General features: G+C 48.0%; 1 protein-coding gene across 1 annotated transcript; it reads left to right on the top strand.

Moving 5' to 3' along the window:
• Positions 1-228: 228 nt before the first annotated feature.
• Positions 229-2,610, top strand: LOC147958575 (pollen receptor-like kinase 3). Its single transcript, XM_087536560.1, has one exon. It carries the CDS (start codon positions 393-395, stop codon positions 2,433-2,435), a length of 2,043 nt encoding a protein of 680 aa, XP_087392686.1. The 5' UTR covers positions 229-392; the 3' UTR covers positions 2,436-2,610.
• Positions 2,611-16,770: the final 14,160 nt, after the last annotated feature.

The raw sequence follows: 16,770 nt of genomic DNA on the forward strand, positions 1-16,770 counted from the left end.
AAGGGCACAAATACCTAAAAGCACTCCAACGGTGGATGCTCCACCGGTAGCCCCCGGCTCCGGTAAAAAAAAACTTTTTCCGCTAGGGAAGGAGATCAGCTGGAAGAAGAAGAAGGCCTGTCCACCGTTCGATCTGCATCCAACGGCTCAAAACGATCAACCGACCCAAATTTGAAACTCAGGTAACTTACATCTAGCCATTCCCGATAATTTGAACTGGTGAGATCCCTGCCACACGCGCGCGCATGTGGCCTTGGCGCCATCCTCGGCCGCCCGCTCTGCTATTCCGGGCGTGGAAGCAGAGCCCCAAGAAACCAAAACAACCCGGGAACCATCCTCCCCAGCCTTAGGCGCGCGCGTCTCACACACCGGCGGCCGGCCTCCCCGCCACCATGGGCCCCTCCGCGCACCACCACCACCTCCTCCTCCTCCTCGTCGCCGGCATCGCCGCGGCGGTCCTCCCGTTGGGGGGCGCCGCCGAGGGCATGAGCGAGACGGAGGCGCTGATCCACCTGAAGAAGTCATTCTCCAACTCCTCCTCGGTCTCGTCGTGGCTCCTCACAGACAACGGCGGCCAGTCCCCGTGCGCCCCGGGGTCGCACGAGTGGCACGGCGTGGTGTGCGCCCGCGGCAAGGTCGCCGGGCTCCGCCTCAGCGGGCTCCAGCTCGGCGGCACCATCGACGTCGACGCGCTCTCCAGCTTCCCCGACCTCCGCTCCGTCTCCTTCGCCGGCAACAACTTCACCGGCCCGCTCCCCAGCTTCCACCGCCTCACCGCGCTCAAGTCCATGTTCCTCTCCGACAACAAGTTCCACGGCGACATCCCCGACGAGTTCTTCCCGAACCTTAACCACCTCAAGAAGCTCTGGCTCGACGGCAACGAGCTCTCGGGCCCCATCCCGGCGTCCCTCGCCGAGGCCGAGCAGCTCATCGAGCTCCACCTCGAGCGCAACAAGTTCTCCGGGGAGCTCCCTCCCGCGCCGCCCACGGCGCTCAAGTCGTTCGACGTGTCCGACAACGACCTCGACGGCGTCGTCCCGGAGGCGTTCCGGCGGTTCGACGTCAGCGGGTTCCGCAGGAACCAGTACCTCTGCTACGTGCCGACCCCCGGGCAGCCGTGCAAGCGCCCGGAGATCACGCCCGAGTCGACCAGCTGGCTCGGCGTGGTGCTGGCCATGCTGCTTGCCTTGGCAATCGTGGTCGTCGTCGTCTTCTCCGCGAGCGGCGGCCAGCCGGCCCCCGTCCACGGCTACGACCACGCCCACAAGGGCGACACGGAGGAGGCGCCGCCGGTGTACATGGTGAAGCAGGGATCATCGACAGCGCAGAAGCGGAGCATGTCGTGGCTCGGGAGGAGGACGGGAGGGTCGTCGGCGGGCGGCACCGGCGGGGGGCACCGTCGGGCGTCGTCCGCGGCGAAGGTGGACGACTTGAGCACCGGGGGTGTCGCCGGGGACCTGGTCATCGTGAACGACTGCAAGGGCGTGTTCGGTCTGACGGACCTGATGAAGGCGGCGGCGCAGATGATCGGCAGCGGCGGGCTCGGGTCGGCGTACAAGGCGGTGATGGCCAACGGCGTGGCGGTGGTGGTGAAGCGCGCGCGCGACATGAACCGCGCCACCAGGGTCGCGTTCGAGGCCGAGATGAAGCGCCTGGGCGGCATCCGCCACGCCAACCTGCTGCCGCCGCTGGCGTACCACTACCGCAAGGACGAGAAGCTGCTGGTGTACGAATACATCCCCAAGGGCAGCCTCCTCTACGTGCTCCACGGGGACCGCGGCGTGGACTACGCGGCGCTGGACTGGCCGACGCGGCTCAAGGTGACGGCCGGCGTGGCGCGCGGCGCGGCGTTCCTCCACGCGGAGCTCGCCGCCGCCGGGCACGACGTGCCGCACGGCAACCTCAAGTCGTCCAACGTGCTCCTCGCGCCGGACTTCGAGCCGCTGCTCGTCGACTTCGGCTACTCCAGCCTCGTCAACTACACGGAGTCGCCGGCGTCCATGTTCTCGCGCCGGGCCCCCGAGTGCGTCGCCGGGAACCCGGCTTCCGCCAAGGCCGACGTGTACTGCCTCGGCATCGTCCTCCTCGAGATCCTCACCGGCAAGTTCCCGTCGCAATACAACGCGAATGGCGGCACGGACCTCGTCATGTGGGCGACCACGGCGCAGGCCGACGGCCACGAGCAGGACCTGTTCGACCAGGGCATCGTGACGGCGTGCAGGTACGCGCTGCCGGACATGAAGCGGCTGCTGCAGATCGCGATGGAGTGCGTGGAGGCGGACCTGGAGAGGCGGCCGGACATGAAGCAGGCCGCGTCGAGGGTGGAGGAGACCGTGGCCGCGGCGCTGGCGACGGTGAGGCAGGAGGCACCCGCGCACGCCGCGGTCGGGAGAGACGAGTCCATGCAGCGGGTGACGAGTGCCGGCATCTCGTGAGGCGGTGGCATGGCGGCGAGGCTGGCCGGAGTCAGATGTTGTAAATCCATGTATGCCATTGGTGCCCTTTACCTAGCCCCTTGTATGTATATTTCAGTAGCCAACTCTTGTACATGTAAATGTAGCTCCAGAAATGAGCAATCAGATATTTCACAGTTTCCTCCGGGGAAAATAGAACACACATATACACATCGATACACAAAGCAAAAGGAAGAGTCAATTATACCACTCGTGTCACAACTTGGCGCGAAAAGTCAGTTTAATATTAAAACTTGTAATATATATTAAACTGGTGTTACAACTTGGCTTTGGCGCATATACAGTGCAAATCACGCTTCTATACGAAAAGGATGTTGATTAGGCGCGCCAATGTGGCACGGGGCCCGCTGTCAGCGAGACAAAGAGGACGTGTGGCCTGCTATTTTGCACAAAAATAGCCTCAGAAATATGTCCTCATGAAAAAGCTCTTGCCATAGCCGCAAGGGTTCATTTGTCAGCGTCTCAAAAATAATTGAAAAAATGGCACCTGCAAGGATTCAAACCGCTGTCCTGTAGCTCACAGCTGCGTGCGCCTAACCGCCTGAGCGAGGACAAATTCATGTAACAACTGGATGCTGCCCCTATATATTCTTTGAATATTATGCGGGCTACAGTCCCTACAACCCATTTTACACTGTTCTTTTACGAATTTATAGGATATATGTAAATTATAATCACACGTTATAAATAATATACATATTAACAAATTAAATTAAATTATAAAATAATGATGTATTAATTTAACATTACCAAATAATGAAATTATAAATAAAAAATGTTTATGTAATAATTGCATATTGAATAAAAACATATATTCAACAAATGCTTATATAAGTTTAATTTTTATCACAGTTTTAAAGAAATCTTAAGGTAATATACAAAAGTATTCATGCTTTAAGAAAGTGTTTATTTTTTATACTCCCCCGTTTCAAAATATAGTGCGCACGCGTTTCCCGAGGTTCAACTTTGACCATAAATTTAACCAACGAGACCGACTGCGGCGGGAGCAAAATATATATAATTGAAAATTTCTTTCAAATACGAATTCACTGGTATAATTTTTGCTCCGCCCCAGTCGGTCTCGTTGGTTAAATTTATTGTCAAAGTTAAAGCGCGGGAATCAAGGACGCACTATATTTTGGAACGGAGGAAGTATACTTTAGTAAATGCTTATATAAGTTTAAAAATGTTCACAGTTTAAAAAAATCATGTAAGTATATGAAAGTGTTCATGCTTTAAGAAAGTTTTGAGTTTTCTATATATTTTCATAAATTTTTATATAAATTTTAAATATTCACAGTTTTAACAAACTATTCATGCAGTATATAGAAGTGTTCATGCTTTAAAAAGCATATATCCATATAGTGTAATTTTATTTTACACATATAGTGTAAAAATAGCTGGCTGGGATTCGAAGCAGCAATATCTGGGCATCAGGTGTGAGTGGCCACTGCACCACCCAGCCGTGTTACTTGTTGTAGGAATTTATAAAATATATCTAAATTATATTCTTATGTGATAAGTAGTAATTATATAGAATAATATTATGTTATAAAATATTCTAGTATTATTTAAAAATTATCTATATAGTTAAGATATTTATCTAGTATATAAAAGTGTTCATTGTTAATTTGAAATTTATTTTATTTATAGCACATGGTTACAATATTCATGTATTTATAAAGTTTTTTTAAATAACAGTGCAAAATGGGCTGCTGTGACAACATTCGTCTTAAGATAAAAAGTTCCTAAAATCTAAAAAGTGCGCCCGCACAATCGGAGCGAACCGAGCGGCCGAGCGGTGACCGCTCGATGTGTGCGTATCGTGCGGCCTGCAGTGCCAGGTGTGACCTGGTCGGAAGAGTCGTGGATCGTGCACGCGGCACATCGCATATCTTATCCATTCACTCACCTCTCACTCCCGCCCCGCACCTGCTACCTGCGACTGCGACGCGGCTGCCCCATTCCTCTCCCGGCCCCTCGCCTATCCGCCCGCTCCAAGCGGCCACCGTGCCATCCTTCCTACCGGAAACGCGCCCACCGCCGCGCTCTTCCAGCTGCCTCCCATCGACGCGCGCCACACCCAGCATGCGTCCGGCCGTCTCCGTCCTCCTGGCATCGCGCGCTGCGCCCGGACTCGACCAAGGCAGGATCACGGGTCTATGCTCCAGCGGTCGACGGCGAAGGAGCGCTAGGTGGACTCCTCTTGTTGGAAATATGAACAATTTACCAAATGATTTTATTAACAAAAATACTAGATAAAGCATAACTAATATAGTAAAGATAAAACAAGTCATGCGTTCTAACAAAGAGAAGGTAAATAGCTTCTGCATATATGAACCGTAGCCTATCATATCTAAAGTAGACAGTATAGCAAGTAGCATATATGAAGTAGAACCTATCATGTGTAGGACAAGGACTAGAACAAGGAACTGCGGTAGAACCTTTAACAGGAAAGACAAGAACACGTACGGGACAGCAGCAGCAGAAGCGCTGGACTTGGGGTCGGTGTCCTCGTCTGCCATGTCGTCGAGGAGGTCGTGGACGTCGGGGAAGAAGTCATCGTCGGTGACCGGATCGTCCGTCATGAAGCAGCCAGTAGTCGCGCTGAGCGCTCCCCAAAAACCTTATCACCCTTCTCCCGTACAGGACTCAAAAGGTGCGGTTTCGGAGGCCTACTGTCCCGACCTGCGGTGCACGCCGCAAGACGGGATGGGGAAGAACGTAGCAGCAGCACAGTGGTCAGAACTTTGTGGCGAAAGGAAGAGGGGCTTCTGTTGTATCTCTCTGGAGAGGAGCGACCTCTCTTATATAGGCACAGGAGAAGGACGCGAAGAGGCTGCGGCAGGAGGTGAAGCAACGAAGGGAGACGAAGCGAACAGGCAGCGGCCGAAGAGGCGCGCCGATCGAATTCAGTGTCCACTACAAAAAACGTTTCAACTGCCACGTGACCTTTCGTATACCTGTCGTGCGTGGCAAAAATTTAGATATCGGCTCGGCTCATTCCCGTAACCCGCGACGCGTCGTGACGAGGCGAGGCGTGGCGTGGCGAGGCGGGCGGCGGAGGAGGAGCGCGCATGGATATCCCTCTTGTTCTCATGCTCGTACAAGTGGGGAAAGAACCTCCCTTATAAGGAGGTCCAACTCCCACTAAACTAGCAATGTGGGACTAAACTTTAGTAGTATCCCTTGCCTTGCACAAATTGGCTAAGTGGACCTCTAGGATTTATTAGGAATTTCTGAAATAGTTATCTGGCTTCCCAAAATAGACTAAATTCCAGCAATCCCCCACCAGATCCCAGAGGCACACAGAAATTTGACTTTGGTTCCAAAACACTGTTTTATATACCGGTACTGCAGTGGAGACTGTTAAGTTGAACTTCCACCTAGAACTCTATGCTACACTAGTAAGCAACTTGAACAGTGGACTGGGCCTTGAACTGCAAGTTTTCTACGAATCTAGCTTCACATAAAGCCTTGACCGATACGTGGCTACCGTGGGTCTTCCCCGCGGGTGGAGCTTATGCGTCATACTCCGTGACCTTTCATGAGTTTACTAGAGAGAACCCTACTCTCATAGATTGCGACGTTTGACAATCGGACTCATATAGGTGTGTTCTTCAAAAGATGTTCTGCAGGATAACATCTCTGCTTAAATAAGCCACTTAGAACACATTAAGATATACATCAACCTGCCATACAGATTGGGAGAGTATTGCATCTTCATGGAGTGGTATTGTGAATAGTAAGGATACTCTCCTCTCAGTTGACCAACAGCTTATCTTCCACATTTAATTCACGGGATCTCCGATCACAAAGAATAGGTTACCACTGTGAACAACTCATATTGTGGGTCTCATACACATCTCCTTCGATGCATTATCTATCACATTACGTGATAGACCCTTAGTAAAAGGATCTGCCAAATTTTTAGACGTTTGGATATAATCCAACGCAATAGCTCCGGAGTTTTTCATTTTCCTGACAGACTTTAACCTTCTCTGAACGTGTCTTGATGACTTCATGTTATCCTTTGAGCTGCTCACTTTCGTGATCACAGTTTGATTGTCGCAGTTCATAAGGACACCCGGTACAGGTTTCTCAACGACCGGCAAGTCATTCAAGAGCCGGCGAAGCCAATCTGCTTCAACCGTAGATGTATCTAGTGTTGTGAGTTCTGCTTCCATTGTTGACCTCCTTAAGATGGTCTGCTTGCAAGACTTCCAAGAAATAGCGCCACCTCCATGAGTGAATACATAAACGCTCGTGGCCTTTATCTCATCAGCATCTGAGATCCAGTTTGAGTCACTATACCCTTCAAGCACCTTTGGATGCCCGGTGTAGTGAATTCCATAATTTGCAGTGCCTTTCAAATAACGCAAAACTCTCTCTAGAGCTTTCCAATGCATATCTCCTGGTTTTGAGACAAACCAACTCAGTTTGCTAACAGCAAAAGAGATGTCAGGTCTTGTAGCACTTGCTAAGTACATAAGCGAGTCAATAATCTGAGAATATTTCAATTGATCTCTAGCAATTCTTCGATTCTTTCAAAGTAACACACTCGCATCATATGGTGTTGGAGAGGGCTTGTAGTCACTATAGCCAAAGCGACTCAAGATCTTTTCCACATAGTGAGATTGAAGCAATGTAATCCCACTATCATCGTCTCTCAACAACTTGATGTTCAGAATGACATCAGCCACTCCTAAATCCTTCATCTCAAAACAACGAGATAGGAAATCCTTGACCTCCTTAATAACATTCAGATTTGTTCCAAAAATCAGTATGTCATCAACATACAAGCACAGGATAACTCCCTCGCCCCCACCATGGCGATAGTACACACATTTGTCAGCTTCGTTCACAACAAAGCCTGCAGCTGTTAAAATTCTTTCAAACTTCTCATGCCACTGTTTGGGTGCTTGCTTACGTCCGTACAAAGACTTCAGCAACTTGCACACTTTCCCTTCCTGACCATCTAGTACAAACCCATCTGGTTGTTCCATATAAACTTCCTCGTCCAACTCTCCATTTAGGAAAGCAGTCTTAACATCCATTTGATGAACGAGAAGACCATGCGAGGCAGCTAGTGAAAGTAGAACTCGAATAGTGGTCAGTCAAGCCACAGGTGAGTAAGTATCAAAAAAGTCTTCACCTTCATTTTGGGTATAACCCTTAGCCACGAGCCGAGCCTTGTACTTTTCAATAGTACCATCAGGCCTAAGCTTCTTCTTGAATACCCATTTGCATCATATAGGTTTGCACCCATAAGGACGATCAGTTATCTCCCAAGTTTCATTTGCCAAGATGGAATCCATCTCGCTACGAACCGCTTCCTTCCAGTAGTCAGCATCTTCAGATGCATAGGCCTCTGAAATAGAACTGGGAGTGTCATCTATGAGGTACACAAGAAAATCATCACCAAAGGACTTTGCAGTCCTCTGTCTCTTGCTCCTAATAGGAACTTCATTGTTCTCCTCCACAAGACTTTCAAAGTGTTCCATCAAAATTGTAGGTTCGGTAATTGTAACTGGTTCCTGATTCGATGAACTAGGCATCTCCTGATTAGATGAGGTAGCCATATCCTTCATGGGAAAGATATCTTCAAAGAAAGTCGCATCATTCGACTCCATGATCGTACCGACATGCATGTCAGGTACCTCAAATTTTACAACCAAGAATCTATAGCCAATGCTATGAAAAGCATATCCCAGGAAAACACAATCCACAGTCTTTGGTCCAAGCTTCCGCTTCTTTGAAATTGGAGCATTGACTTTTGCCAAACAACCCCATGTTCGCAGATAAGAGAGTTTTAACATTTTCTTCTCCCATTCCTCGAATGGAGTTATCTCTTTGTTCTTTGTGGGGACTCGGTTCAGGACATGACATGTTGTCAATATCGCCTCCCCCACCATGCCTTGGAGAGACCCGATGTGTCTAACATGGCGTTAACCAAATCAGTTAGAGTACGGTTCTTTCTTTCGGCCACCCCATTTGACTGAGGTGAGTAGGGAGGCGTCCTCTCATGGATTATACAATGTTCCGCACAAAAAGTATCAAACTCATTGGAAAAATACTCTCCACTACGGTCGGACCTAAGCCTCTTGATTTTCCGATCAAGTTGGTTTTCCACTTCGGCTTTATAGATCTTGAAAAAGTTCAAAGCCTCATCCTTAGATTTCAGAAGATACACACGGCAGTATCTAGTGGAGTCATCAATTAACGTCATGAAATATTTCTTTCCACCTTTTGTCAACACACCATTCATTTCACATAGATCTGAATGTATGAGCTCTAGTGGTGCAAGATTTCTTATTTCCGCAGTCGTGTGAGACTTACGAGGTTTCTTAGCTTGCACACACACTTGACACTTAGATCCCTTGACGGTGGTGAAACTAGGGATTAAGTTCAACTTCGCTAGTCGCGACATGCAACCAAAGCTAACATGACAAAGACGTGAATGCCACACATTGGATTCACTATTGTTGCAAATATGATTAACAACTTTATTGCAAACGTCTGATAAGGATAAGCGAAACAAGCCTCCTGACTCATAGCCTTTACCAACAAAGGTTCCATACTTGGATATTACAAATTTATTCGACTCAAAGACAAGCTTGTAGCCATCTCTACACATAAGAGATCCGCTAACAAGATTTTTATTGACGGAGGGGACATAATGCACGTTCTTCAGCCGCACGGTCTTCCCCGAAGTAAACTTCAGATCGACCATGCCAACACCACGAATAGAAGCACTTGAACCGTTGCCCATCAGCACGGTTGAAGTCCCTGCGGTCTGATAAGACGAAAACATGGAAATATCACCGCATACATGCACATTAGCACCCGTGTCAATCAACCAGTCAGGAGAATTACATACTGAAAGAATAGTGGGAAATATACCATACCCAACATCCTTCATGTCAGTGTCTCCAATGATAACATTAGCGGTCTTGCCGCCTTTCCCAGGATGCCGCTTGTCATAGCGATTAGGGCAACTAGGAGCCCAATGATCAGGATCCCCACACACATGACAAGCACCTTTCTTCTTGCCATTCATCTTCTTGAAGTTCGTGTGTTGCACAGCCTTGTTCTTCCCATCAAACTTTGCTTTTCCATCAAACTTGCCCTTGTTCTTGAACTTGTGGGGCTGGAAGTTCTGCTTCTGTACCACATTGGCACTAGATCCTCCCTCAATACCTCGAGCACGTGTGTCCTTTGCTCTCGCCTTTTCTTCCACATCAAGAGTGCCAATGAGATCCGGGACGGAAAACTCCTGCCTCTTATGCTTCAGCAAGGTAGCAAAGTTCCTCCATGACGGAGGAAGCTTAGTGATGATACCTCCGGCAACAAACTTGTCCGGTAGCATACAACTAAAGTGCTCAAGTTCTCTAGCAAATGAATGTATCTCATGAGCTTGCTCAACCACGGAGCGCTCTTCAGTCATCCTGTAATCATAGAATTGCTCCATGATGTACAGCTCAATGCCAGCATCCGAGACCCCAAACTTGGCCTCGAGTGCATCCCACATATCTTTTCCATTATCAATTGACGCATAAGCATCAACTATGTTCTCACCAAGAACACTCAAGAGAGCAGCCTTAAACAAAGTATCCATTTTCTGAAAAACTTGTGCCTGTTGAGCATCAAGCTCTCCTTCAGGTTTGCCGAGAGTGGCGTCATAGCAACTCATGGTTTGAAACCATAAGACTGCTCTCACGCGCCACCTCTTATAGTGGATATCCTCAAACATAGGAGGTCTCATGGAAGCAGCAAAACCACTTGGGGTAAATTGCCTATAATAAGGTTTTTGGATTGTTGGAAATATGAGCAATTTACCAAATGATTTTATTAACAGAAATACTAGATAAAGCATGACTAATATAGTAGAGATAAAACAAGTCATGCGTTCTAATAGAGAGAAGGTAAATAGCTTCTGCATATATGAACCGTAGCCTATCATATCTAAAGCAGACAGTATAGCAAGTAGCATATATGAAGTAGAACCTATCATGTGTAGGACAAGGACTAGAACAAGGAACTGCGGTAGAACCTTTAACAGGAAAGACAAGAACACGTACGGGACAGCAGCAGCAGAAGCGCTGGACTTGGGGTCGATGTCCTCGCCTGCCATGTCATCGACGAGGTCGTGGATGTCGGGAAAGAAGTCGTCGGTGACCGGATCGTCCGTCATGAAGCAGCCAGTAGTCGCGCAGCAGCACAGTGGTCAGAACTTTGTGGCGAAAGGAAGAGGGGCTTCTGCGGCTCATTCCCGCAACCCGCGTCGTGACGAGGCGAGGCGAGGCATGGCGAGGCGGGCGGCGGAGGAGGAGCGCGCGTGGATATCCCTCGTGTTCTCATGCTCGTACAAGTGGGGAAAGAACCTCCCATATAAGGAGGTCCAACTCCCACTAAACTAGCAATGTGGGACTAAACTTTAGTAGTATCCCTTGCCTTGCACAAATGGGCTAAGTGGGCCTCTAGGATTTATTAGGAATTTCTGAAGTAGTTATTGGGCTGCCCAAAATAGACTAAATTCCAGCACCTCTGCCGCCCAAGTCCTAGGCCCCGCCGTGCTCCACCGAGAAAGTCCATGTGGGATTCAGCTGCCGGGCAAGGCCGTGCGTCATGGATGCATATGACATGAGGTGAGCACCATGGATAGCAGCGAGCTCACCGAAGCCCGCGTTTGTCACTGCCCCAACCCATGCGGTGCTCGACACTCCTTCGACTTTCAGTTTCTCTTCATTAGTATTCCTCAGTTCATTTGATCTAGCGACATCAATCGTCTTTCTTCAATTTCACTCTGCAGCTCCCTGATTGTTGCTTCTTGTTGCACGACAGCTTGATTAGCTATAAGAAGCAGTTGTTCCTTTGAACTTGATCTCTGAACGCATCAGGTCTGCTTGCTCGTTTTTCTTTGAACATACCTAGTTTGAGATTTTTCACTTGAATTACCTTCTGAGAAAGCAAAGCTTGCCCCTCAACCAAACTGGTTCAGATTGGTTATGTTCGTGTGTTGTCAGCGCATCCAACACGCTAGTCTGCAGCTGCTAATCCCCTTGATGCATGTATCTTGATGCTTCAACAGCGTATTTTCTTTCTTGCTTCAGATATTGATGCGTCATGACCTTCAGTATTGTGTGTAGAGTAAATTATCAAATACCAATTGTAGTTGCACATATAGTAGTTCTCGGTATATTATCATCGGAAAGTTGCATAATACTGTGATACTAAGTTGGCTAGATGATGTTTTTTGCTTAAGTTGATATAGTTTTGGTAGTCAAATTTCGGGTTGGCATCCGCAATAGTTGTAGTTGCACACATAGTAGTAAATGTTGGCATCCGCAATAGTTGTAGTTCCACACATAGTAGTTGCTAGTCACATTTCGGGTCGGCATCCGCAATAGTTGTAGTTGCACACATAGTAGTAAATGTTGGCATCCGCAATAGTTGTAGTTCCACACATAGTAGTTGCTAGTCACATTTCTGGTTGGCATCTGCAATAGTTTTAGTTGCACACAGAGTAGTTAATGTTGGCATCCGCAATAATTGTAGTTGTAGACATAGTAGTTGCTAGTCATATTTCTGGTCAGAATCTACACATCCACGGGGTAGGGATAAATTGTACATCGACTGGTAAGCAGTTGGTCGGGTCAGGATACAAAGTTGTACAATGGCTGGCAGACAGTTGGTCGGGCAATGGAAGAAGTTGCACACGATTGGGTAGGCAGTTGGCCGAGGTAGAAGATGAAGTTGCAAATCTCACCGGCAAGGGTAGTGAGGTGATCAAACACTCTTTTCGGCATAGTAGCTCACGTATGACTAGAGGAGTTGCACATGCGCGAGGGCATAGTCACACAAGTACGACTACGGAGCTGCACACTCTCGTCGGCTTAGTAACTCACGCACAGCCATAGAGTTGCACACTCTCGGCCGTATAGTCCCACACGCATGATCGCGGAGTTGCACATTCTCGTCGGCATAGATGTCCATTCTCGTTGGTTCTGGGACTTGCACACTCTCGTCCGTATAGTCATACACGTGTGGCAGTGAAGGTGCACATTCTCCTCGGCATAGTAGCACGCACACGACATCAGGAGTTGCACATGCACGACGGCATGGTCGGACATGTATGACCATGGACTGCACTCTCGTCGTGTAGTAGATCAAGCACGGCGGCGGAGTTGTACACTCTTGTCGACATAGTCGAACGCGTGGCATCAGTTGCGCACTTTCGTCTGCATAGTCGTACACGCATAACCGCGGGAGGTGCCGCATGCACGGTCGCAGAGTAGCACACTCTCATCAACATAGTCGCACATGCGTGGCCGCGGAGTTGCATACTATGGTGCGCATAGTCGCACATGCACGGCTACGGGAGGTGCTCACACACAGCCGTGGAGTTGCATACTCGCTCGCATAGTCACATACGCACGGCTGCGGAGGAGCTCACACATGGACACTGAGTTGCACACTCTCGTTGACATAGTCGCCCATGTATGTTGAGGGGTTGCACACTATTGAAGGAAATATGCCCTAGATGCAATAATAATGTTATTATTTTATTTCCTTATATCATGATAAATGTTTATTATTCATGCTAGAATTGTATTATCCGGAAACATAATACTTGTGTGAATACATAGACAAACTAACCGTCACTAGTATGCCTCTACTTGACTAGCTCGTTAATCAAAGATGGTTATGTTTCCTAACCATAGACATGTGTTGTCATTTGATTAACGGGATCACATTACTAGGAGAATGATGTGATTGACATGACCCATTCCATTTGCTTAGCACCCGATCGTTTAGTATGTTGCTATTGCTTTCTTCATGACTTATACATGTCCTATGACTATGAGATTATGCAACTCCCGTTTGCCGGAGGAACACTTTGTGTGCTACCAAACGTCACAACGTAACTGGGTGATTATAAAGGAGATCTACAGGTGTCTCCAAAGGTAAATGTTGGGTTGGCGTATTTCGAGATTAGGATTTGTCACTCCGATTGTCGGAGAGGTATCTCTCGGCCCTCTCGGTAATGCACATCACATAAGCCATGCAAGCATTGCAACTAATGAGTTAGTTGCAAGATGATGTATTACAAAACGAGTAAAGAGACTTGCCGGTAACGAGATTGAACTAGGTATTGAGATACCGACGATCGAATCTCGGGCAAGTAACATACCGATGACAAAGGGAACAACGTATGTTGTTATGCAGTCTGACCGATAAAGATCTTCGTAGAATATGTGGGAGCCAATATGAGCATCCAGGTTCCGATATTGGTTACTGACCGGAGGCATGTCTCGGTCATGTCTACATTGTTCTCGAACCCGTAGGGTCCGCATGCTTAAGGTTTCGATGATAGTTATATTATGAGTTTATGAGTTTTGATGTACCGAAGTTAGTTCAGAGTCCCGGATGTGATCACGGACATAACGAGGAGTCTCGAAATGGTCGAGACATAAAGATTGATATATTGGACGGCTATATTCGGACACCAGAAGTGTTCTGGATGATTTTGGAGAAAACCGGAGTACCGGAGGGTTACCGGAACCCCCCCCCCCCTGGGAGAAGTAATGGGCCATATGGGCCTTAGTGGAGTGAGAGAAGGGCAGCCAGGGTGGGCCGCGCGCCTCCTCCCCCTGGTCCGAATTGGACTAGGAGAGGGGGGGCGGCGCCCCCCTTTCCTTCTCCCTCCCCACTTCCTTTCCCCCGCCTAGTAGGAGTCCTACTCCTACTAGGAGGAGGACTCCTCCTTGGCGCGCCAATAGGGCTGGCCGGACTCCTCCCCTTGCTCCTTTATATACGGGGGCAGGGGCACCCCTAGACACACAAGTTGATCCACGTGATCGTTTTCTTAGCCGTGTGCGGTGCCCCCTTCCACCATAATCCTCGATAATATTGTAGCGGTGCTTAGGCGAAGCCCTGCGACGGTAGAACATCAAGATAGTCACCACGCCGTCGTGCTAACGGAACTCTTCCCTGACACTTTGCTGGATCGGAGTCCGGGGATCGTCATCGAGCTGAACGTGTGCTAAAACTCAGAGGTGCCGTAGTTTCGGTGCTTGATCGGTCGGGCCGAGAAGACGTACGACTACATCAACCGCGTTGTGCTAACGCTTCCGTTGTCGGTCTACAAGGGTATGTAGATCACACTCTCCCCTCTCGTTGCTATGCATCACCATGATCTTGCGTGTGCATAGGAAAATTATGAAATTACTACGTTCCCCAACAGTGGCATCCGTGCCTAGGTTTTATGTGTTGATGTTATATGCACGAGTAGAACACAAGTGAGTTGTGGGCGATATAAGTCATACTGCTTACCAGCATGTCATACTTTGGTTCGACGGTATTGTTGGACGAAGCGGCCCGGACCAACATTACGCGTACGCTTACGCGAGACCGGTTCTCCCGACGTGCTTTGCACAAAGGTGGCTAGCGGGTGTCAGTTTCTCCAACTTTAGTTGAGCCGAGTGTGGCTACGCCCGGTCCTTGCGAAGGTTAAAACAGCACCAACTTGACAAACTATCGTTGTGGTTTTGATGCGTAGGTAAGATTGGTTCTTACTTAAGCCCGTAGCAGCCACGTAAAACTTGCAACAACAAAGTAGAGGACGTCTAACTTGTTTTTGCAAGGCATGTTGTGATGTGATATGGTCAAGACATGATGCTAAATTTTATTGTATGAGATGATCATGTTTTGTAACCAAGTTATCGGCAACTCGCAGGAGCCATATGGTTGTCGCTTTATTGTATGCAATGCAATTGCGCTGTAATGCTTTACTTTATCACTAAGCGGTAGCGATAGTCGTGGAAGCATAAGATTGGCGAGATGACAACGATGCTACGATGGTGATCAAGGTGTCACGCCGGTGACGATGGTGATCATGAAGGTGCTTCGAAGATGGAGATCACAAGCACAAGATGATGATGGCCATATCATATCACTTATATTGATTGCATGTGATGTTTATCTTTTATGCATCTTATCTTGCTTTGTTTGACGGTAGCATTTTAAGATGATCTCTCACTAATTATCAAGAAGTGTTCTCCCTGAGTATGCACCATTGCGAAAGTTCTTCGTGCTAAGACACCACGTGATGATCGGGTGTGATAGGCTATACGTTCAAATACAACGGGTGCAAAACAGTTGCACATGCGGAATACTCAAGTTATACTTGATGAGCCAAGCATATACAGATATGGCCTCGGAACACGGAGACCGAAAGGTCGAGCGTGAATCATATAGTAGATATGATCAACATAGTGATGTTCACCAATGAAACTACTCCATCTCACGTGATGATCGGACATGGTTTAGTTGATTTGGATCACGTAATCATTTAGAGGATTAGAGGGATGTCTATCTAAGTGGGAGTTCTTTACTAATATGATTAATTGAACCTAAATTTATCATGAACTTAGTACCTGATAGTATCTTGCTTGTTTATGTTTGATTGTAGATAGATGGCCCGTGCTGTTGTTCCATTGAATTTTAATGCGTTCCTTGAGAAAGCAAAGTTGAAAGATGATGGTAGCAATTACACGGACTGGGTCTGTAACTTGAGGATTATCCTCATTGCTGCACAGAAGAATTACATCCTGGAAGCACCGCTGGGTGCTAGGCTTGCTGCTGGAGCAACACCAGATGTTATGAACGTCTGGCAGAGCAAAGCTGATGACTACTCGATAGTTCAGTGTGCCATGCTTTACGGCTTAGAATCGGGACTTCAACGACGTTTTGAACGTCATGGAGCATATGAGATGTTCCAGGAGTTGAAGTTAATATTTCAAGCAAATGCCCGGATTGAGAGATATGAAGTCTCCAATAAGTTCTATAGCTGCAAGATGGAGGAGAACAGTTCTGTCAGTGAGCATATACTCAAAATGTCTGGGTATAATAATCACTTGGTTCAATTGGGAGTTAATCTTCCAGATGATTGCATCATTGACAGAATTCTCCAATCACTGCCACCAAGCTACAAGAGCTTCGTGATGAACTATAATATGCAAGGGATGAATAAGACAATTCCCGAGCTCTTCGCAATGCTGAAAGCTGTGGAGGTAGAAATCAAGAAGGAGCATCAAGTGTTGATGGTAAACAAGACCACTAGTTTCAAGAAAAAGGGCAAAGGAAAGAAGAAGGGGAACTTCAAAAAGAACAGCAAGCAAGTTGCTACTCAAGAGAAGAAACCCAAACCTGGACCTAAGCCTGAAACTGAGTGCTTCTACTGCAGGCAGACTGGTCACTGGAAGCGGAACTGCCCCAAGTATTTAGCGGATAA

The sequence above is a fragment of the Triticum urartu genome, chromosome 7A, assembly GCF_056163025.1.
Source record: "Triticum urartu cultivar PI428250 chromosome 7A, HENAU_Tu73, whole genome shotgun sequence".
Classification (NCBI taxonomy): domain Eukaryota; kingdom Viridiplantae; phylum Streptophyta; class Magnoliopsida; order Poales; family Poaceae; genus Triticum; species Triticum urartu.

Bases quoted from the DNA above. Each gene is read 5' to 3' on its own strand.
- LOC147958575 (XM_087536560.1), top strand. From the start codon at position 393: ATGGGCCCCTCCGCGCACCACCACCACCTCCTCCTCCTCCTCGTCGCC.